Source organism: Myotis brandtii, unplaced genomic scaffold (genome assembly GCF_000412655.1).
Source record: "Myotis brandtii unplaced genomic scaffold, ASM41265v1 scaffold379, whole genome shotgun sequence".
Lineage (NCBI taxonomy): Eukaryota > Metazoa > Chordata > Mammalia > Chiroptera > Vespertilionidae > Myotis > Myotis brandtii.
Window position 1 is genome coordinate 17,602 of NW_005364551.1, and position 23,127 is coordinate 40,728.

General features: G+C 41.8%; 1 protein-coding gene across 1 annotated transcript in view; it reads right to left on the reverse strand.

Moving 5' to 3' along the window:
- Nucleotides 1–191: 191 nt before the first annotated feature.
- The window catches only part of WDR87 (WD repeat domain 87), a 35,451-nt gene continuing 12,515 nt past the window's right edge, over nucleotides 192–23,127 (reverse strand). The window contains exons 2-9 of the mRNA XM_014544697.1: nucleotides 12,470–12,586; nucleotides 10,496–10,663; nucleotides 7,213–10,079; nucleotides 6,533–6,804; nucleotides 4,907–6,224; nucleotides 2,666–4,742; nucleotides 2,276–2,488; nucleotides 192–2,164 (exon numbers count right to left, since the gene is read on the reverse strand). Coding sequence (XP_014400183.1) covers nucleotides 461–2,164; nucleotides 2,276–2,488; nucleotides 2,666–4,742; nucleotides 4,907–6,224; nucleotides 6,533–6,804; nucleotides 7,213–10,079; nucleotides 10,496–10,663; nucleotides 12,470–12,541 — 8,691 coding nt within the window. The 5' untranslated portion in view covers nucleotides 12,542–12,586 and the 3' untranslated portion in view covers nucleotides 192–460. The remainder of the gene's footprint in view (nucleotides 2,165–2,275; nucleotides 2,489–2,665; nucleotides 4,743–4,906; nucleotides 6,225–6,532; nucleotides 6,805–7,212; nucleotides 10,080–10,495; nucleotides 10,664–12,469; nucleotides 12,587–23,127) is intronic.

Sequence of the window (23,127 nt, forward strand, 5' to 3'; positions counted from 1 at the left end):
ATTGATTTGAGAGAGAGGGGGAGAGGGAAAGATAAAACATTGATCAGCTTCCTCCTGCATGCCCCCTACTGGGGATAGAGCTTGAAATCTGGGCATGTGCCCTGACTAAAAATCAAACTGTTGACCTTTCAGTGCATGAGACAATGCCCAACTAACTGACCCACTGTCCAGGGCTTCTGGTAAGTTTTCTCAACTCTTTCGAGTATGTATGTATCTGGGTGTCCATGGCTACATTTCTGGAGAATCAATATTTGAAGAAAAGGGACATATCACAGAGCTTGTTGGATATGGGAACTTCATCTTTATTCCACATATAGAAGCTGGCTTCTGGAGCTGGGTAGGGAAAGGGCTTTGGCCTGGCCCTACCTCTGTATGGGCCCTAGGAATAAAGGTCTAGATCTGGTGGCAAGACCTTTCTCCAGGTGGGAATGAAAAGTCCTGATGTCCAGTCAGTCCCAAATTATGGGGTAGGAGCCACAGTGTGGGGCAATTCCTTGGTGAGGTGAATATCAGCTTGGGGCAGGCTCTTCCAGGCAAGTTCTAAGATGCCATAATGGGCAATGCCCATTGGAAGCATAGTATGCACATTGTTCTGCCCTGAGAGAGACACCACCTCCTGGAACTCCAGAGGACCTCTAGGGATGTGAGAACGACCACAAAATAAGTGGTAGAACAATCGCTCCCCAGGAACCAGCTCTATGGCCTTTAGGGCCTCTTTGTAGATGATCTTATGGGATTGGGGTTCCTCTCTCAGTAGCAGCTCCTGTAGCAATCTCTGGATTCCAGGGGACTTAAATTGGTACAGGTCCATGAGGTGGTAGAATTTTTCTGTCCAAGCAGCACTGTCTCCTGCGTATCGCTCCTGCAACATCCGTAAAACATGGTAGAGTGCCACAAATGTCTCCCATAGAGGCACTTCTTCCTGTTTTTTAGAGCTGGGCTGTGTCATCTTCTCCATCTTGGGCAATCTGGGAAACCTGCCTTTATCCTTAAAAGCCCAGAAGTCCTTTTGAAACATCAGTGCTAGCATCTGTTTTTCTACAGAGGCATGGGTACCTGTGACAATGTCTCTTGTAGCAGGATAAATGTGTTGCTTCTCCATATCCTTAAGGGCACTGAATATCTGCTCTGCCCGTGCACTCCTGTAAGGTTCTCCTAGAAGTTGCCAATTTATAGCCTTTGGGTCTGGAATCCTTTTGTTAGCTAATGAGGAAAAAGCCAAAGGTTTTAGATGGCCTTCCTTTTCCTTTCTTTTTATAGGAGGGATCACTTTCAAGTATTTAGGACCCATGAGCTTCGTACTGGGTTTTGAGATACATGTGCTTTGTGATTCCAGAACCTGCCTGTGACGGTAAATGATAGCTTCAAGTTTGGCTAGATGCATCCACTCTAAGGTTCCCTTTGAGATAAGGTCTTTGACAAGCTGACACAATCTGTGGAAACTATCTCTGGAAAGCTGTTTTCCTGACTCTATCTGTTCTAGGACATGGTGGATCCACTCTATATCTGAGAGGCTTACATCTGCAAATACTTCCTCAGCCGGGATTTGGGGCACAGGTACCTTAGTTTGTCCCATCAGAGCTGGATGACGCTTCGAAAGCAACTGCCACCTATCCCCTAGTGGTTTGCCTTGGAGTTTCTGTTCTTTTTTGCTCTTCCTCAATATGTGGGATAAATATGGGGTCTTGAAATCTGGCTCTTTGGACTCCAAAACTGTATCCAAAACTTGTAGAGGAGTGGGCTGATATTTCTTCAATAGCTCACGTTGCTTTTCCATAAACTTTGTCTCTGGGAATATCCTGGGTGTCTCAAGTACTGTGGCCTTATCTTTCCAGGATATTTGTTTCTTAGACTCTGGCACTGGTATAGTCTTTTCCCTCCCCAGAGCTATTGAGATTAGTTTCTTGGAAGGGATCTTTGGAATTTCCAGGTTTATATCCCTGCCTTTGACCTCAGGAGTTCTTTTTCTAATAGAAGGGACTGTTTCTTTTCTTTCTAGATCCTTTCCTCTTTTTTCTTGTAACTTAAATAATATTTCTTTTTTAAAGATCTCTTTTTCCTTGTCTACTTCTTCTTCCATTGAACTTTGCGCCTCTTCCTCCTTTTTCTCACTCAAACTTTCTAGCTCTTCCTTAATCATGCTTTCATCCTTCTCCAACACTTCCTTCTCCTCTGCTGCCACTGCTGCCGCCTTCTTCTTTTTCTTTGTCTTCTCCTTTTCCTCCTCCTCTTCCTCCACCTCTTTTTTGTCCTTCATCTTCTTCTCTTCCTCCACCTCCTCTTCTTCTTCCTCCTCTTTCGCCTTCTTCTTTTTCTTTGTCTTCTCCTTTTCCTCCTCCTCTTCCTCCACCTCTTTTTTGTCCTTCATCTTCTTCTCTTCCTCCACCTCTACTTCTTCCTCCTCCTCTTCTTCCTCCTCCTCCTCTTCTTCTTCCTCCTCTTCCTCCTCCTCCTCCTCTTCTTCCTCCTCCTCTTCCACTTCTTCTTCCTCCACCCTTTCATTATCCTCTTCCTTCTCCTCCTCCTCCTCCTCCTCCTCTTCTTCTTCCTCCTCTCCCTCCTCCTCCTCCTCTTCTTCTTCCTCCTCTCCCTCCTCCTCCTCCTCTTCTTCTTCCTCCACCCTTTCATTATCCTCTTCCTTCTCCTCCTCCTCCTCCTCCTCCACTTCAGACAAACTCTCTCGCTCCACTTCATCTAACAGGCTTTCCATTTTTCCAGAAAAGCTCTCTTCACTTTCTACTTCATCCCCCTGACTGGGAAATTCTTCTTGTGGCATTTTAACTCTCTTTAGTGGTTTTTTTTTACTTCGCTTTTGTTTAAGAAATGACATTTCTTCTTCTTCCTCTGTTGTTCCTGCCTCCTCTTCTCCCTTCATGATTAGTCTCCGTTGCCTGGATAGTCTGTTTTCCTCCTCAGTTATTTCTTTCTCTTTCTTTATCATTCTTCTTATTTCTTTGGCCAGTTTTCTCTGTTTCCTAGCCAGTTTCTCCTCATCTTGGGTCATTTCTGATTGTTCCTCAGAAATATTCAACTTTCTGGCATCAAGTTCTTTTTGTTCTTTGTTCAATATTCTTTCCTGATCCAAGAATGACCTTGCTATCTGTGTCATCTGTGTTTCTTCCTGGGTTACTATCCTTTCTTTTTTGATGAGGTTTTGAAGTACCTTTAAGATTGTTTTGCTCATTTTTGATAGTTTCTTGAAAATGTTCCCTTTAGTCAACTTTGTTATTTCTTTGGTTAGCTTCCTTTCTTCCTGGGCATAAATTCTATCTCCTCTGGCAAATTCTAATTTTTCTTTGGCAATGTTACTTTGTTTTGTGGCCAATATCCTATCTTCATATGCCAGTATCTTCTCCACTAGTGACAATTTCCTTTTAAGTAGTTCTAGTTCATTCTTATTCAGTTTCCTCTGTGTTGAGGTTTCTTGAATCTCTCCCTTTGAGAGAGTTTCCTTTTCTTCAACCAGTCTCACCTTCTCCTGGGCCAGTTTCTTCATTGTCATGCCCAATTTCTTTTCTTTCTTAGTAATATCATCTTCTTTACTGAGCAGGTTCAGTTTTTGAAGTACTTCCTTCTTCTCGATAGTGAATTTCATTTTGTCCTGGGCTAGCTTATGCTGTTTCTCAGCCAGGTTTTCCTCTACTTGGGCCAGTTTTTTCTCTACGTCAGCCAGTTTCTCCTTCTTCTGGAAAATTTCCTCCTTTTCCTTCACCAGCGTCTCCTCTACCTGAAACATTTTTTTCTTGTACGTGTCCAGTTTCTCCTTTACTTGCACTAATTCATTTTTTTTCTGGGAAAGGTTTTCTTTAAGCTGGTGCCAGTTCTCTTTCCTATGAATCAATTTTACCTTCTCCTGACCCAGCTTCTTCTTCTCCTGATCCAGAGTCGTCGTCTTCTTGGCTAGTATTTTCTTCTTGTTTGCAAGTTCCACTTTGTTCTGGATCAAAATTTTCCTTTCCTGGGCCATTTTTTCCTTATTCTCCATCAATTGCTCCCTTTTCTGGGCAAGCCTTTCTTCTTCCTCAGGCATAAATTCTTTGTTCTCAGCCAGTTTATTCTCTTCCTGGATCACCAGCTCTTCTTCCTGGATCAGTTTTTCATCTTCCATAGCCAGTTGATCCTCTTGCCAGGCCAGTGTCTTCTCCTTCTGAGCCAGTCTCTCCTCTTCCTCAGCTAAATCCTCCTCTTCCTGATTTAGTTGCTCTTCTTTCCAAGCCATTTCCTCCTCTTCCCATGTCATCTCCTCCAATTCCTGGGCTAGTTCCTTTTCCTGCCATGCCAGATCTTGCTCCTTTTGGATCACTTCCTCCATTTTCGGGACTAATATAGTTTTAACCTCAGCTAGCTTCCCTCCTTTCTTTGCTATTTTCTCTTCTTTGCCAGCCAGTTTCTCCAATTTTTTGGCCAGTTTCGTCCTATTCTGGGCCAATTTCTCTGCTCCCTGGCTTAGCCACACTGCTGTTTGGGCCAATTTTTCCTCTTTCTTGACAAACTTCCTCTCTGCCTGGGCCATTTTCCTATCTCTCTGAATCAGTTTCCCATGATCTCTGGCCAGTTTCCTCTCTTCCTGAGCTAGCTTTCCCTCTTGTTGTGCCAGCCTCTCTTCTTCTTGTGCCAGCTTCCTTTGTTCTTCGGCTCGTTTTCTTTCAGCTTGGGTTCGTTTCTTCTCAACCTGGGCCTGTTTATATTCTTTCCGGATCTGTCTCTGCTCTTCTGTCAACAGCTCTTCTTCTCCTTCTCCTCCTCCTTCTCCTTCTTCTCCTTCTCCTTCTCCTTCTCCTTCTCCTTCTCCTTCTCCTTCTCCTTCTCCTTCTCCTTCTCCTTCTCCTTCTTCTCCTTCTCCTTCTTCTCTTCTCCTTCTCCTTCTCCTTCTCCTTCTTCTCCTTCTCCTTCTAATACTTCTTTTTCCTGAGACAATTCTTCTATCTCCAGGGTCAATTCCTCTTCATCCTTGAACTTTTGCTCCCTGGACCTGTCTGTCATAGTTTCCCAGACATGTGCCCCCTCATCCCATCCCAGCTTCCTCTTTTCCCCAGGCAGCTTTTCCTCATCTAGAGGTAGCTTCTCTTTGTCCTCTTGTAGTTTCTTCTCTTCCTCAAGAGTCTCCCTTTCCCAAGTCTTCTTCCATTCATTCCAGGATATCTCTGTCTCACCATGAGCCTGTTTCCACTGATCCCAGGATTTTTTCCAATCCTGCAAAGACAGCTTCTTCTCATCCATAACTGGTCTTACTTCTTGCTCAACCACTTTCTCCTCTACTTTGGCCATTTCTCCCACTTCCAGACTCACATCCCTCTCTCTTGTGGTCATTTTCTTCTCTTTTTTATCCACTTTTATTTCCTTCTGGACTACTTTCCTCTTTTGCACAGAGGGCTTTTTAGATGGTTTCTTATCTTCTTGCTTCAGCATTAGTTTCCCCTTGATTAGGTCACCTGGTTCTAAAAAAATAACTTTCTTTTTCTTCCCCTTTTTGGGAATCACCTGGATTTCCTGTAATTCCTGTATATCCCCTGCTTCCTTTTGTAGTTGACCCTGCCCCTCTGGTATTTCTTTACTGTCCCTGCTCACCATGTCCTCTCTAATTGCTCCTTCATGAATAAAAATTGGTTTCTCCTCTGGCCAAGCTACATCCCAGTCAAGGTTCTCAAGCAGAACTTCACTTTCTTTCTTCAGCAGGGGACAGATCTTCTGAAAGAGCTCCCAGCTGGGGCGCTTATCTGCCAGCACCTTCTGAGCCATGGTTACTAACTCAGTGTTTAGAGATTCCAACATTGTTGTTTGGGAACCAGATATCCTCAGGGTCATAAGACGACATAAATCATCTCGCCAGGATGAGCCATCTCCAGGGGTAGCCCTGCGGCCAGGAGTTCCAAAGGCACCCCGCCCTATGTCTTGCACCTTCTTCACAACTGGTTCTTCCTTTACATCAGGCAGAGGTTCCTCAATTATAACTTCAGCTTGCTTTGTCTTTTTTTTATGCCTCTTTATGGGTTTCTGAGCTGTTTTCTTTTCTCTTTTGTCTTGTATTTTCCTTAGCATCCTCAGGGTCATTGCAACATCCTTTGAGATATCTTTCTCTGGAGGCTGTTGTTCAGCATCTTTAGAAATTGGAGAACTCAAATAGATGGCTGTATCCTCCATCTCAATTGGTGCAACTTTACTCTGATCAATTTCACCTTCTAAGGGACTTGGCTCTGTGCCAGTCTCTTTCAACTTCTTCTGGGCTGCAGAGAAAATCAGGAGATATAGATAAGAAAGCATGGGAGGCTTAAATAAAATATTTTTCCAATATCTAGTATGAGCTAGGAGGACTTTTATAAAAGAAATAGCAATAGAGGGGGCTGAGGCCAGTGTTCCCACCCAAGCCTTGGAGTCTTCCTGAGTTTGGGTAGATTCTTTCTAGGAAGGCTCTCTGCAAAAAGATCTTTCCACTTATTTCTACTCCTATCTGATATCTCTTGACCCACTTTAGCCCTAAACTACCTTGCCTCTTGGGGACTCTGAGGCATGAAGTGGATCACCCCATACATACCATGCTTTCTTCCCCCTGCCCGGCCCCGTCTGTGGCCTTTGCTGGGCTTGATGACAACTTCAGGTTCGTCTGGAATTACATTAGATTCATCAAGAACGGCTATTTTTTTAGGAATCTTTGAGACATCTAAAGAAAAAAAAGGCTTTTCATCTCCATGTGACAAGGTCAGGTTTTCATTTAATCGCTGCTCCACTTGAGTATGAAGAATTTGGAGATCTGTGGCACGCATCCCCAGCAGACTGTCCAGGCTTTCTTCACCAATCATTTCCTGCCTATGAAAGTTAAAAGAGAAGGAGCATGCTGAATTAGGGTCAAGAGAAAATGAAAAAGAACTAAAGTGCAACAAGCAGGGGGGTTGGCAAAGTGGACAACAGAGACGGTGTATGTAAAGGTAAAGGATGGTCAAGAAGAAAGGAAATGTCTAGGAAGATAAATGGCAATTAATGGAGTGATCTGTATGGAGGCTGCAGGAATAAAAGAAGAAATGGAAAAACGACTGAGGAGTCAGGGGGTTGTCAAAATAGTCTAGGAATGAGAAAAGATTGTGAACAAGGAAAAAGAACAGGAAAAGCCAAGAAACAGGGATGAAGAGATAGTGAGAGAATGAAAGGGGAAAACTGGGAAGGGAGAGAAGAAAATTAGAAGCTAGTAAAGAATTGAGGAAGGCACAAAGAACTTACTGCATCCCCTGGAAAGTATCTCGATTCTGGATCAAGTTTAAGAGTGAAGTCTTAGAGTGGATTCCAGTGTCAGCCATGAGGTTCAGTGCCTTATTCCTCACTCTTTGGTCCTTGTCCATTAACCCTTGGGCCAGAGCCATGGCAAAGAGATGAGTGATAATTCCTAGACGATTCAGCCCTTCCCAGGCTAGCTCTCGGATCAGTGGATTAGAATTGGTTGTATCATCCAGCAGACGATGGGCTGTTTCAGAGCGCAGGGGTGCAGACACTTGGTAAGAAGCAAAGATTTGCCCTAGTGCACTAACACAGTGTTGGTACTTCAATGGAGGAGGAGCATAAATCATAATGTTGATGATTGTCTCAATCAAGCTATTAATAGCTACTTCATTCATCTTTTTTCCCAGCCAACTACGGTTTGTTGTGTCTGTAAGGACACTATAAGTTATGTCCTTGGACATTCTCCTTTTTATGAAGTCTTCATCTTCCTTTTCCTGTGGTTCTTTTACATCATGTATAGGTTTTGCCTTACTGTGCCAGAAGAATTGTTGAGACTTGTCCCATTCCAACTTCCGTATGGGTGAATGCAGGTTGCACTGTAGGTATATTGGGCTGCCCTCTGGCCAAAGACGGGCACGAATCACTGAGTTAGGGATATAGCAATCAGGAGCAAAGGGCCATTTCCGCCCATAACCAAAGTAGCATTTCAGTATCTGATAAGGGTTGAGTCCATCCCAGGCAGTCAACTGTAGTTGGGGAGGAACCACATAATGGGGATAAGATTTGCTCAAGCATATAACAGTGTCTTCCCTTTTCAAGGAACAAGGTCTTGAGGTAGACAGTAATATGCAGCTTCCTTGCTCATCGTCTTCTATGACATGTGGCACAGTATGGTCAAAGGCAATGGCCCGCTTATTGACAAGTTTCTCCAAACCCACTAATACTTGTTGCCCGTGTCCAAGGTAGATATACTTGGGCACAAACATGGTCTCAAAGGAGAAGAAGAAGCTTGGTATGAAAGGCTTAGGGATTTCTAGCACGTCATCTGTGATACTCATAAAGGAAAGGCGAACCAACAGGGTTGGAGGAAGTAGTTTTAAACAGGATACCAGATAAAGACTCTGGTTGAAAGTCACAAGCAGGTCACCCCGGTCATTTGCAAAGCAGAGTGGACCAAAATGCAATGTTGAGTCCAGCATGGCTACAAGTCCACCGTGAAAGTTCCATATTCGGACAGAGCCATCAATACTACCTGTGACAAAAAGACTCAAGGTCAGGCATACATCAAAGGAAGTAATTGCATACTGATGCAGAGGCAACGTCTCTATAAACTTTGCATGTGTTTCAGAGGGCAGAAAATCATGGAATTTCCAGAGACGCAGACAGTTAGTTTCTGTGATGGCACCCACAGACTTTGGCAAGAGTATCAGGTGTTTTAGGTGACAGCTGCTGAGAATGCTAGCTAGAGGACGCAGATGTACTCTGTTCCCATTAAGCACAGCTTCTGATAGGCGTATGTAGTCATCCATTCCATAAGAACAAAGCAAAGAGTTTTCTCGGCCACCTAAAAGCCCTCCAGGCAGTGTAGAGAGGGCCAATACAGCCCCAAAGTGCATGAATTTCTCTATTCGGGCACAGCTGTGCTGGGAAAGGACTCTTATCATACCACTCTGGTATCCAGAAAACATTAGTCCTTCTAGGCCCCGACCCAGGTGGAAATGCCCATAAGCCATGCATTGTACTGAGTCCTGAGAATTTGGTGAGGTGCATAAAAGATACTTGGCTGGGCAAGGGCAGCGGGTTGTGTCAAAGACCAGCACCTCTGAGCCCCCTGTTGCTACAAAGAGTTCCTCTTTATCTGAGTCATAGGCCCAATCCACAGCGTGGTCCAGGATTGAGAAGGGCCAGGTGAGAACCAGAAGCTCCCCTGTTACTGGGGACACAAAGCGTAACAAGCCATCCTCCGTAGTACATAGGATCCGGAACCAGTTATTACCACAGCAGACCCGACGAACCTGCTCTGGAGCAGAGCCACAAACATTGAAGAGGTTATAGAAACAGGGCAGACGGCGCAAGGAGAAAGTATGGGCAGTTTGGCAGAAGAAAGTAATGTTATCAATAAATTGGAGTCGATACAATTCCTCGCCAAGTTCTAGTTGCCGCAGCAGGTTCCCAGAAGTAAGGCTCCACTCCTTAATGAAACCCTCCTTACCAGCTGTTAGCAGGGTGTGGGCTTCTGGCCGGCTGCAGATACATATCACTGATGAAGAATGGGCCTTGAAACTGTGGAAAGAGTAGCTCTGACTGAGGCTCCATACCTGGATGTACCCAGTCCTATTTCCAGCATAGAGAAAGCCCTGATCAAAACAGGTGAAGCAGCAGGTGATAGATGAGCCACTAGTGGTAGAAGTGAACCTCTTCACTTCTCCTAGCTGGCTCGGGCCCTGGCGCTCAAGGACCCTCACCACAGTCTCACACAGGGCTAGGAGGGAGCCACTGGGGCCATTCAATATGATGTCCTGGACAAGTTCATCACCAGGCATGGAAACCATGTGGGCGATTTGGAGGCCCCTGCCACTTTGCTCAATGGTCCAGGTGACCACTGCCCCCAGGATACCTGACAGAAGCATCTTCATTTCTGGGTCATAGCAGAGGCAGTTGATGTTAAAGCGGCAAGGCACTATACCCAGGGGTTTGAATGACCGAAAGTGGTCCCCAAAGAGCCGCAGAAGCAAGTCACCACAGTAGGCCACAAGGATATGAAAGGAACCTGTGTGTACCATACACTGGATGGGCGGCAATCGTTCAGTCATGGCGAATGTTCTCTTCTCGACCATGTCCTCAGTTTTGCTCTTCATCCATACTACAGCCTAGAATAGAATAGATGGAAACTGCCTAGAAATGATAGTAGAAGAGGAAAGGGGAAAATATGCAGCTGTTTCCCCCTATTCTCATACCAAGGAGGAATTAGAAGATTCTAAAATAATTTTACCCCTTGATTATGGTGATTGTAGAAGCAAGAAGCATAAGATTCTTTCCTTAACCTTGGCCTACTTTAGGGAAACCATAAAATCTATTTAATGTGAAGACTGTAATTTGAGAAAGTATGAGGGAGAATTCCTGGTGCCAGGTCACTTTTTAAAAAAATAAGAGTTTGTTTAAGCCATAATGAGGACATATGTCTGGGAGCAAAATCTCACATGCTCTCCAGGTCACTGGGTGAGGGCTTATATGGGCAAGGCCCCTGTAGAATGGGCTAAAAAGAATAAAGAGTAGGCAGTTTTACCTGTATTTCTTTTGTGCTTGTCACCCACGAGAGGGAGGCAAAGAAGTCGGCATCACTGAAGTAATAGCATATAAATGGCATATTCTGAGGATGACGAGACTCTTTGAATAGTATCACAGACCGGTCACTCAGCACAACTACGTCATTCTTTGAATCATCTAAATTTTGCTGGGGGGAGTCATGGCATAAAGTAAGAGAACAGGACACAAATGTACTAAATATATTCTCACTTAAGCTACAATTGAAGCAGTTCCAAAAGTCATGCCACACTCTCAAGGACCACTCGTGTTAAGCCCACACATGCACAACGTATCACTTATGGACACCTACTCTTAGCAAGCACGTAACAAAACCCCCAACATGAGAGAACCAAACCTCTATAGGGCCTCTGTGGGCAAATTTTATAGTGTGAGCATAGGGGAAACTGATGTTCTTCTCAATATGAAGTTAACTATACCTCTCCTCTAACATTCTCCCTTCTGTCTAAAACCGTGGTTCTCAACCTTCCTAATGCCACGACCCTTTAATACAGTTCCTCATGTTGTGGTGACCCCCAATTTCATTGTTACAAATTGAACATAATTAAAGCATAGTGATTAATCACAAAAACAATATGTAATTATATATGTGTTTTCCGATGGTCTTAGGCGACCCACAGGTTGAGAACCGCTGGTCTGAAAGGTACATACGCCATAAAAGACACATTTAACAGTTTAATTAGGAAAGAGCACTGCCATATACCCACATACAATGCAACAGTGTCCCAAAAGTCAGTGCAGCTTTAAGTTATTAAGGCTTAGAAGTACACTAAATAAGATTTCTAGGACACCCTACCTGGCCTTTAAATTTGACAGGATGATGTATATAAAAAATATATTATCCCACAGTGATAGAACATGTGCTATTCAACATGAAATTGGGATCCTTATACACAGAGTTAACTTTAGCAAAACTGAGGTTGGCAAATGTTTTCTCTAGTGCCTTCTCCTTTCTCTTTTATTTATTATTTTGTTGTTGTTAATCCTCACCTGAGGCAGTGAGGGAGGGGGAGAGACAGAAAGAAACATTGATGTGAGAGAGACACATCGATTGGTTACCTCCCACACATGTCCTGAACTGAATTGAACTGCAAGGTATGTGCCCTTTACCAGAATCGAACCTGAGACCCTTCAGTCCGTGGGTAGGTACCCCAACCACTGAGCCAAAACAGCTGGGGCTCCTTTCTTTTTTAGAAAAATCTCTTTTCTCAGAGGGCTGGTTCCTCTGACAAATCTCCAAAGTGTTCACCTTCCACTATCAAAATGTCCTTGCAAGACCTGGCTGGTGTGGCTCAGTTGTTAGAGTGTCATCCCATGCACTGAGGGGTTGGATTCTGGGCCCTGTTCTGTATATGTGCAGGAGGCACCAATCAATGTATCTCTCTCACATCAAGGTTTCTCTTTCTTTCTCTCTCTCTTCTTCCCTCCCTCACTGCCTCCCTTCCACTCTTTCTAAAGAGTCAATGGAAAATGGGTGAGGATTAACAGCAACAACAATAAAAAATGTCTTGCAAACCCTGGCCAGGTGGCTCAATGTTGGTTGGAGCATTGTCCTGTACAACAAAAGGTTACAGGCCGATTTCTGGTCAGAGCACATACTAGGTTGCAGGTTTGAGCCACAGCTGGGGTGCATACACAAGGCAACCAATTGATATTTCTCTCTCACATCGCTTCTCTCTCTCTCTCTCTCTCTCTCTCTCTCTCTCTCTCTCTCTCTTCCTCACTCCCTCCCTCCCTCTCAGATGAGGATTTTAAAAAGGGTCTTTCCAACAGGTCCCTAGACTCATTTAGAAATTGATGGTCCACTTCTTCCTAAGGTGACAATTGCCTTTATGGTCTCCTCTGCCTGCTTCCATGGATCTATGCTCCTCAGAAGTGCTCATAACTATTAAGATATACAGAGGCAAATAACGTTTATGTCCTACATATACATTACCTTGCTTTTAAGTATGTCACTTATGAGGTATTTAAAATGCTTCCACAGGGGAATGAGTCTGGGGGAAGACATCACCTTGATTATCCCTGGTCCTGCTCAAGACCATTCCTTAAAAACCTGTGGAAATCCAAAACATGCCAGCTTAGCCACTATACTTTTTGAGGAGCTAGGAATAAGAAGGCAAGATCCATGAACTCATGTTTATTACACACGTTTTACAGGAACTATATATAAGACATACTTTCTCATTTAATCCTCACTCAAGCCCAGTAAGGTAGGCATTATTTCATTTTATAGACGAGAAAACTGAGGTTTGGAGAGAGTATATCAAAGAGTTGAGGATTGAATCTTAACGATCATAACCCAGCGGGACTTATGGGTGAGGGAAGCAGAGAGGGGCTAGAAAGGAATACTGTCCTAGGCAAATAATTCTTTGCTGCTGGTGGTGTGCTAAGAGAGCATTTTTCATGGGCTAGGAGTTCCAAAGTTCCAAAGGGCAGAGGGTATGTCTCAAAATGCAGATCCCAGGTCCTGCTCTGGACCTACTGAAACAGAACCTTGGAGATGGGATTCAAGGACCTTCACCTGTAACAAGCTCCCTAGATGATTCTATGGACATCCAAGTCTGACTACTGAGATAGGAAATTGAGATGTTGGGTGCTTAGGACTAAGGGTTAGCCCACATAGCACAGCTGGAGAAAGGATCCAGCCATTTTTCCCAGGCTGTTGGAATCAAGTAGCTCCCTTACATGTGAATCAACTGTTTGTCATCCTCTTCTGCACTCCCTTATCTTTGGCTTTCATGAGAACAAACCTGTACTTTTCCCAAATGGATTGTGAATAAATCCTACATTTAACAAGCCCCCTCTACCAGGGAGTCTCTCATTACTGTCCTGACAATAGGCCTGTTTTCCTCATTTGTAAAATGAAAATGCCAGTGTTGCCTATTTCACAGGATTGTTGCAAAGATCAAATAATTCTTGTGAATACTTTTTAAAGTATACTCTGAAGCAACAAACAATTATTATGATTGCTGTTTTTAGGCTGATTTGGTTTCAGACAAGTATTTCCTTCCAACCCATAATTTGTACTTTCCTCTTGCTCTGGAAACCTGAAGTAAGTTTATAGTTTAGCCAGAAGAGGGCAATGGAGGCCATCCTTGAGCCTGCCAGATGAATAAAACATGAACTTTCCGTTTAAAGAAGTGGTTCCCCAGAACCAAGATGGTGCCATAGGTAAACAAGGGTATGCGGCACCTCCTACAACCACATCAAAATTACAACTAAAATACAGAACAACTATCATTCAGAACTGCCTAAAAGTTGGCTGAATGGAAGTCCTACAACTAGAGGAGTACAGAAGAAAGCACATTAAAACTGGTAGGGGTGCAGGTGCAAAACAGGCTGATCTGACACCCATATGTGCTTCTTTTTAATCAGGAGGGAGATCATCTCTGCAGAGGCCACGTATGAGAAGCAAGAGGTCCCAACCCTACACCAGACCCCCAGCCCTGGGTTCCAGAGCTGGGAAGAGAAGTCCCCTAACTTCGGGCTGAAAACACTAGCGGGGATTGTGGCTGAGTACATTGGAGGCTGTTGGAGACCCGGGTGTTCCTTTGAAAGGGCTGGTGCATGAATTTACTAGGACTCGATCCCTCTGAGCTCCAGGACCAGGGGGCTTTGGGGGACCCAGGGACATATGGGGAGGAACTGGATTGTCTGACATCAGGGCAGGAACTTGGGGGCAGCTTTCTCTCAGATAGGGGTCCTCCTAGGGATCATTGTTCCTGTACTGTCACAGAGCTTACTGGCAGCATATCTGAGTTTCCCTCAGCCTGACTCACACTGTTCACTCCACTCTGGTGATTCCCTGAGACCCCGCCCCATCCAATTTGCAGCCCCACCCAAGATGTTAGCAGCAGCTTTTCCAGAGAGTAGGTGTGCCAGAAGAGGCACAAAGGGAGAAAGGGACAGAGAACATTTTTGAAAAAATAATGGCAGAAACTTCACTAACCTGGTAAAGAAAAAGTCACACAAGTTCAGGAGAACAAAGAACTCCATGCAAGAAGAACCCAAATAGACCCACACAGAAACACATCATAATTAAAATGTCAAAAATTAAAGAGAAAGAGATAATCTTAAAGGCAGAAAAAGAAAAGCAAACTGTTACCTACAAAGGAACTCCCATAATGCTGACACATGATTTTTCATCAGAAACAATACAGGCCACAAGATTACTATATTGAACAAGGCTATCATTCAAAAATAGATGGCCAAATAAAGACCTTCCCAGACCAAAAAAAAAAAAAAAAAAGGAAAGAGTACATCTCCACCAAGCTAGCATTACAAGAAATGCTAAAGGGACTTCTGTAATGAGAAGAAGAAATAGAGAGAGAAACCTAGGCATACAGAATTAAAATGGCAATAAATAAATTCCTATCAATAATAACCTTTTTTTGTAAATGGATTAAATGCTCCCATAAAAAGACGTAGGGTAGCTGAATGGATACAAAAACCTGACCCAACTATATGCTATCTACAAGAAACCCACCTCACAACAAACGACACACACAGGATAGAAAAACAAATCCATGCAAATGGAAAAGAAAAAAAGCTGGAGTAGCAATACTCCTATCCAACAAAATAGGCTTCAAAATGAAGACTATCACAAGAGACAACAAAGGTCACTGCATAATACTACAGGGATCAATCCAACAAGAGGATATAACCCTGGTAAACATATATGCACCCAACATAGGAGCACCTAAATATAAAAAACAACTTCTAGAGGACTTTAAGGGAGAGATCAACACCCCACTAATTTCACTGGATAGATCTTCCAGACAAAAACTTAACAAGTAAATAGAGACTCTAAAGGACACACTGAATCAGATGGATTTAATTGACATTTATAGAATATTTCACCCCAAAGCTGCAGAACATACATTCTTCTCAAGTGCACATGGATAATTCACAAAGATAGACCACATGTTAAGACACAAAATAAGTCTCTACAAGTTCAAAAAGACTGAAATCATATCAAGCATCATTTTCAAATCACAGTGGAATTAAGTTAAAAATTAACTACAGTACAAACACCAAAAAACATTCAAATACATAGAGGCTAAATAGCATGTTATTAAACAATGAATGAGTTACCAACAAGATCAAGATAGACATAAAAAACTTCCTGGAAACAAATGAAAATGAACACACAACAACCCCAAATCTCTGGGACACAGCAAAAGCAGTCCTCAGAGGGAAGTTCATAACACTACAGGTCTATGTCAACAAATAAGAAAAATAATCAATAAACTATTTCATTCTACAACTTAAAGAACTAGAAAGAGAACAATAAGAAAAGCCCAGAGTAAGTATAAGGAAGGAAATAATAAAGATTAGAGTAGTAATAAATGGCATAGAGACTAAATAAACAATGCAAAAAAATCAATTAAACCAAGAGCTGGTTTTTTCAAAGGATAAACAAAATTGATGAACCATTAGCCAGATTAATCAAGAAACAGAGAGAGAGGACCCAAATTTTTAAAAAATCAGAAATGAAGGAGAGAAGTAACCACTAACACCACAGAAATACAAAGAATTTGAAGAAAATGCTATGAATAACTATATGCCAACAAGCTGGAAAATGTGGATGAAATGGACAAATTCCTAGAAAAATACAATCTCCCAAAACTGAATCAGGAAGAATCAGAAATCCTGAATAGGATGATAACTACTGATGAATTTGAAGCAGTAATAAAAAAAACTCCCAGCAAACAAAAGCTGGGTTCTGGATGGTTTCACAGGGGAGTTTTACAAAACATTCAAAGAAGGACTATCACCTATCCTCCTGAAACAATTCAAAAAAATCCAAGAGAAAGGAACACTTCCAAGCTCTTTTTTATGAAGCCAGCATTATCCTAATTCCAAAACCAGATAAAGACACTACAAAGAAAGAAAATTACAGGGCAATATCCTTGATGAACATAGATGCTAAAATCCTCAACAAAATATTAGCAAATCGGATCCAGCAATATATTAAAAAGATCATACATAAGGACCAAGTGGGATTTAGTCCAGGTATGCAAGGCTGGTACAATATTTGCAAACCAATAAATATGATACATCAAATAAACTGGAAGACAAAAATCACATGATCATATCAATAGACGCAGAAAAAGCATTCAACAAAATCCAACACCCATTTTTTTAAAAATATTTTTTAAAAATATATTTTAATATATTTAAAAAAATATATATTTCAGAGAGAGGAAGGGAGAGGGAGAGAGATAGAAACACCAATGATAGAAAATCACTGAATGGATGCCTCCTGCATGGCCCTTACTGGGATCGAGCCCACAACCTGGACATGTGCCCTTCAGTCTGCAGGCCAACTCTCCATCCACTGAGCCAAACCAGCCAGGGCTCCAACACCCATTTTTAAAAAAATATACTTTATTGATTTTTTACAGAGATGAGGGGAGAGGGATAGAGAGTTAGAAATATCGATGAGAGAGAAACATCGAGCAGCTGCCTCCTGCACACCCCCTACTGGGGATGTGCCCGCAACCAAAGTACATGCCCTTGACCAGAATTGAACCTGGGACCCTTCAGTCCGCAGGCTGACGCTCTATCAACTGAGCCAAACTGGTTAGGGCCCAACACCCATTTTTGATAAAAACTCTCAGCAAAGTGGGAATACAGGGAGCATATCTCAACATAATAAAGGCCATATATGACAAACCTACAGTGAACATCATATTCAATGGGAAAAAACTAAAACCATTTCCCCTAAGAACAGAAACAAGACAAGGATGTCTGCTTTCACTACTCTTATTCAACATAATACTGGAATTCCTAGCCACAGTGATCAGACAAGAAGAAATAAAAAGCGTCCAAATTGGAAAGGAGGAAGTAAAACTCGCAGATGACATGATGTTATACAAAGAAAACCCTAAAGACTCCACACACAAAAAAAATACTAGATTTAATAAATGAGTTTGGCAAAGTTGCAGGATATAAAATCAACACCCAAAAATCAATGGCTTTTTTAATACACCAATAATGACCTCACAAAAAAACAAAACTAAACAAACAACCCCTTTACCATTGCAACAAAAAAATTAAGATACTTAGGAATAAACTTAACGAAGGTGGCAAAGAAATGTCCTCGGAAAACTATACAATGTTTAAAAAAGAGATAGAAGAAAATATAAACAAATGGAAGAATATACCATGATCATAGACTGGTAGAATCAACATCATTAAAATGTCCATACTACCCACGGCTATCTACAGATTCAATGCAATCCCTATGAAAATACCAACAGCATATTTCACTAATCTAAAACAAATACTCCAAAAATTTATATGTAACCAAAGAGACCCCAAATAGCTGCAGCAATCTTGAGAAAGAACAAAGTTGGAGGAATCACAATACCAGATTTCAAGTTATACTACAAAGCCACCATAATCAAAACAGCACAAGAACGGGCATTTAGACCAATGGAACCGAACAAAGAACCCAGAAATCGACCCAAGCCATTATGCTCAATTAATATTTGACAAAGGAGGCAAGAGCATACAATGGAGTCAAGAGAGTCTTTTCAATAGTAAATGGTGTTGGGAAGATTGGACTGATACATGCAAAAAATAATAATAAAGCTAGACCACCAACTTATACCATATACAAGAATAAATTCAAAATGGATAAAAGACTTAAACATAAGTCAGGAAACCATAAAAATCCTAAAAGAAACCATATGCAGCAAAATCTCAGACATCTCTCATAGCAATATGTTTATGGATACATCTCCTAGGGTAAAGGAAACTAAGGAGAAAATAAACAAATGAGACTACATCAAAATAAAAAGCTTCTGCACAGCAAAATAAACCATCAACAAAATCAAAAGGGTACCCACTGTATGGGAAAACATATTTGGCAATGATACATCTGATAAAGGGTTAATAACCAAAATATGTAACAAACTCATACAACTTAACAGAAAGAAGACAAACAATCCAATTAAAAAATAGGCAAAGGACCTAAATAGACACTTCTCCAAAGTGGACATACATATGGCCAAGAGACATATGAAAAAATGCTCAAAGTCACTGATCATCACAGAGATGCAAATTAAAATGACAATGAGGTATCACCTCATATCTGTCAGAATGGCTACCATTAACAAATTAACAAATGACAAGTGCTGGCGAAAATGTGGAGAACAGGGAACCCTAGTACACTGCTGGTGGGAATGCAGACTGATGCAGCCATTATGGAAAACAGTATGGAGTTTTCTCAAAAAATTAAATATGGAACTGCCATTTTACCCAGGGATCCCACTTCTAGGCATATATCCTAAGAAACCTGAAGTGCCAATCAGATAGAATGTATGCAACTCTATGTTCATAGCAGCACAATTAACAATAACTAAGATCTGGAAACACCTCAAGTACCCATCAGTAGATGAGTGGATAAAAAACCTGATATACATTTATACCATGGAATACAATGCATTAGTAAAAAATAAGAATCTCTTACCCTTTGAGACCACATGGAGGGATCTGGAAAGTGTCATGCTAAGTGAAATAAGTCAGTCAGAGAAAGACAAGTGTCACATAATTTCATTCATATGTAGAATCTAAGTAACAACATAAACTGATGAATGGAGTGGATCCAGAGACATGGAAGCATGGAACACAGTATGGAATCTTGTAAGGTGGGGGATGGTGGGTTGGAGGGAGGTAATCAATCAAAAACCTTGTATGCATACTAGGTGTACCGGCTAATAATTTGGATTTTGTAATCAAAGAAAACAAGATAATTTCAAGAGAAACATCAAAAGTACTTTATTCAAAGTAATGTCCATCCCTAGCTACACATTTCCCCCATCTTTCAGGTGATTTGTGGATACCGTACCAATAGAACTTTTCTTGTTTTGAGGCAAACCATTCAGAGACCCAATTTTCCACTTCTTCGTACGTTTTGAAGTGCTGCTCAGAAAGTGCGTGCGCCATCGATTGGAACAAGTGGTCATCTGAAGGAGCAAGGTCTGGTGAATACAGCAGGTGGCTTAATACTACCCAGGCAAGATCTTTTAACGTGTTTTTAACTGGTTTTGAAGTGTGTGATGGTGCATTATCATGAAGCAAAATTACTTTGCTGTGTCTTCTGGCACATTCTGGTCATTTCACGATCAAAGTGTGGTTCAAATTGATTATTTGTTGTCGGTAGCAATCAGCATTAATGGTTTCACCTGGTTTTAGAAGCTCATAATATACCACACCTTCCCAATCCCACCAAAAGCAGGGCATTGTCTTCTTTCTGAAGTGATTTGGCCTTGTAGTCGCTGTTGATGGTTGACCTGGATCAACCCATGATTTTGTGCATTTGGGATTCTCAAAATAAATCCACTTTTCATCGCCAGTCATAATTTGATGCATAAAAGACTTTCTTTCATGCCGTTGAAGCAACAGTTTACTGATGACTTTTCAGTTTTCTATTTGTCTTTTGTTCAGATGATGTGGCACCCATTTTCCTTCCTTTAAAATCTTTCCCATTGCTTGTAAATGATCAGAAATTGTTTGCTGAGCAACGTTTAATCTTTCTGCAAGTTGTTTTGAGTTTGACACACATCTTCATCCAATAATGCTTGTAATTGTTGGTCTTCAAACGTTTTCAGTTGACCTGGACATTCTTTGTCTTTCACATCAAAATCATCACTGTTAAAGCATTTAAACCATCGTTCACAAGTATCTTGACATGGAGCATGTTCACCATAAGCTTCCCAAACTATTCAACAGCACTTTTCTTCAAAATAAAGCAATGAATTAAAACTTCCCACAAATGCTCTTTTTTGGGCATGAAATTTGACATTTTTAAGCATAAAAATATCTATGATGTTAACACCTTCAGCAAATTTGACATATGAAGTTTTGAAGCTTGCTGTCAATACAACAAAATAGCATAAGTATCAAATCGCATATATATCAACATATGTGTAACTCCATCTATTGAAAAAATCTGCACTATTAACCGGTACACCTAGTATTTCACCTATAAAGTCACCTGTAAGACCAGAGTAACATTCCCAAGCCCTAGGGACAGACTTAGGCTTCTTACCAGTAATGTCATTCAAAAAAGTATAATAAATAACCCAAGATTGTCCTCTAGCTTTACAGCCCCTCTGACCTTACAGTCAACTCATTAGGCCATTCTAATACTAGCTGGGTTCTCTGCACCCGTCCCCAAATATGAGAGCCACCTACAAAACCGTGGGATCCGTGCCAGGCCCTACCTCAGAGAATGGAGCACACATCACCCTTCTTGTTATAAGTACTCATAGCACTTTGTTAGTTACCTTCCTAAAACTGAACCACTAGCATAATTTAATGTTTTAAGATTGAGAAAATTAAAAGTTTCAGAAAGTGTCAAAGAATAATATAAACCAGAATTTCCCATTGTAATTAATTTTATGTCTATTCTTTGATGTCTGCCTTCCCTGCTGAACTATAAGTTCTTTGGCGTAAGAACTGTATACCTTCTCATTTCTACAACAGAGCATATGGAGCCATTGAATGACTCAAAAGGAGCCCAAGGTGGGCAATGGTGTCATGGAATGCAGTGCCTCCTAGGCCTAGTTCTATATTACAAAGGCAGGGCTCATAGGATGGTGGCCTTCCAACATACCAACTACTGACAATATGTTGGAGGGGACTGTAGCTAAGTAAAAGGATGTAGTGGCAGTGTCACAAACCTGGTTTGTCTCCATAGTCAGCAGGACATCCCATGTCTTAGTCCCAAATACTGACACCCAAGTTGGCTGGAAGGCTTGAATTCTCCCATTAGATCATCTTTGGGTTATCGAGATACTAAGAAGTCAAGACCATTGAGGTTAGGGCATCTGGAGCTCACTCTGGACTTGCTTTTAAGGACAGGTAATGGGATTAGGGAATTACATATGGGGGTTTTAGGAGAGAAGTTTCCTTTGAGGTAGTCTGAGGAAGCTGGTATATGGGATGGGAGAATGTGGCAAAAATAGAATAGGCTTGGGGTTTGAAGGCCTTCTTTTTCACTAACCACTAAAGAATGTGTTCCCAAAGGGTCCCAACCACTTGCTTTTGGAAGGCTGGTTAAAAGAAGTTGGACCCAGAGGAGATATTAGGAGCAATGGGCTGCAAATTTGTGGTTAATGATGACTCTCTTAGCAGCTCTGGGCCCTCAAGGAGCCAGTGGGGTAAATTTGAGCTGTGGGACCTGGCCTACAGGGCCAGCCACTAATGTGCAGGATATGAAGCAAATCCCATTGGCTCCTGAAAGGTCGTCCAAAGCAGCAGCAAGTGCAGGGTTACAGTAGAACAGAATGGAAAAAGATATGGTAGAAGGACAGCACTCAGTTTGGGGGAGAATGGAAAGAGACAGAGGGGATTCTGATGTCTGACAGCCAGTGCCCAGTTCCCATTAGTGGGTTTGTGGGTCAGAGAGCTTTCTTAGCATCAGCTAGCAGAACCTCTTCTTCACTCTTATATAGAGAAGAATCCTTAACTATAGATTGGATCTTAGTCTTGAATCTGTGTAGCCTTGTGAACACTTTCCTCTCTGAATTCACATTCCTTACATTTACAATGGAGATGATGATATCTGCCTCAGAATTTTTTCAAAAACTAATGCAATTGATATGAAAGCTTTTTAGTGGGCTCTAACCCATTCTACATATGAGATGATGATGATGATACATTTTGCCTGCTGCTGCCCCCAAACTCCAGCCATGAAGTCTCTGGCAACATAGGGTCTATGCTTAGCCATACTGGACTGAAACTAGAATAGCTCTCCAAGCCAGTAGTTCGCAGACTTTACTGTGCAATAAAATCAGCTGGAAAACTTGTTAAAACTCAGATTTGTGGGCCCTATCCCTCAGTTTCCAATTCAGTAGATCTGAGATGTGGTCCAATAATTTGCATTTCTAACAAGTTCCCAAGTGATGCTGATGCTGATGCTGTTGGCCTGGGGATCACACTTTGGGGAATCACTTCTTCATTTTTAAAATCTTTATTGTTGAGAGTATTACAGATGTCCCTCTTTTTCCCCCCATTACACCCCTCCCTCCACTTAGTTCCCTCCCTGCCCCAGCCCCAAATATTCACCACCCTACTATCTATGTCCATAGGTAAGCTCTTTTATTAACCTATTCCCACCGCACCTACCCCTTCCTTCTGAGATTCGTCAGTCTGTTCCATGTTTCCATGCTTCTGATTCTATTTTATTCAACAGTTTATTTTGTTCATTAGATTTCTTTTTCCTTTATTTAGATTTTTAGATTCAATTGTTGATAGATATGTATTTTGCCATTTTATTGTTCATATTTTTTATCATTTCTTCTCCCACTCCCCCCCCTACCCCTTGATTCGTCAGTCTGTTCCATGTTTCCATGCTTCTGATTCTATTTTATTCAACAGTTTATTTTGTTCATTAGTTCATTAGTTTTTTTAAATATATTTTATTGATTTTTTACAGAGAGAAAGGGAGAGGGACAGAGAGTTAGAAACATCGATGAGAGAGAGAGAGAGACATCGATCAGCTGCCTCCTGCACACTCCCCACTGGGGATATGCCTGCAACCAAGGTACATACCCTTGACCGGAATCGAACCTGGGACCC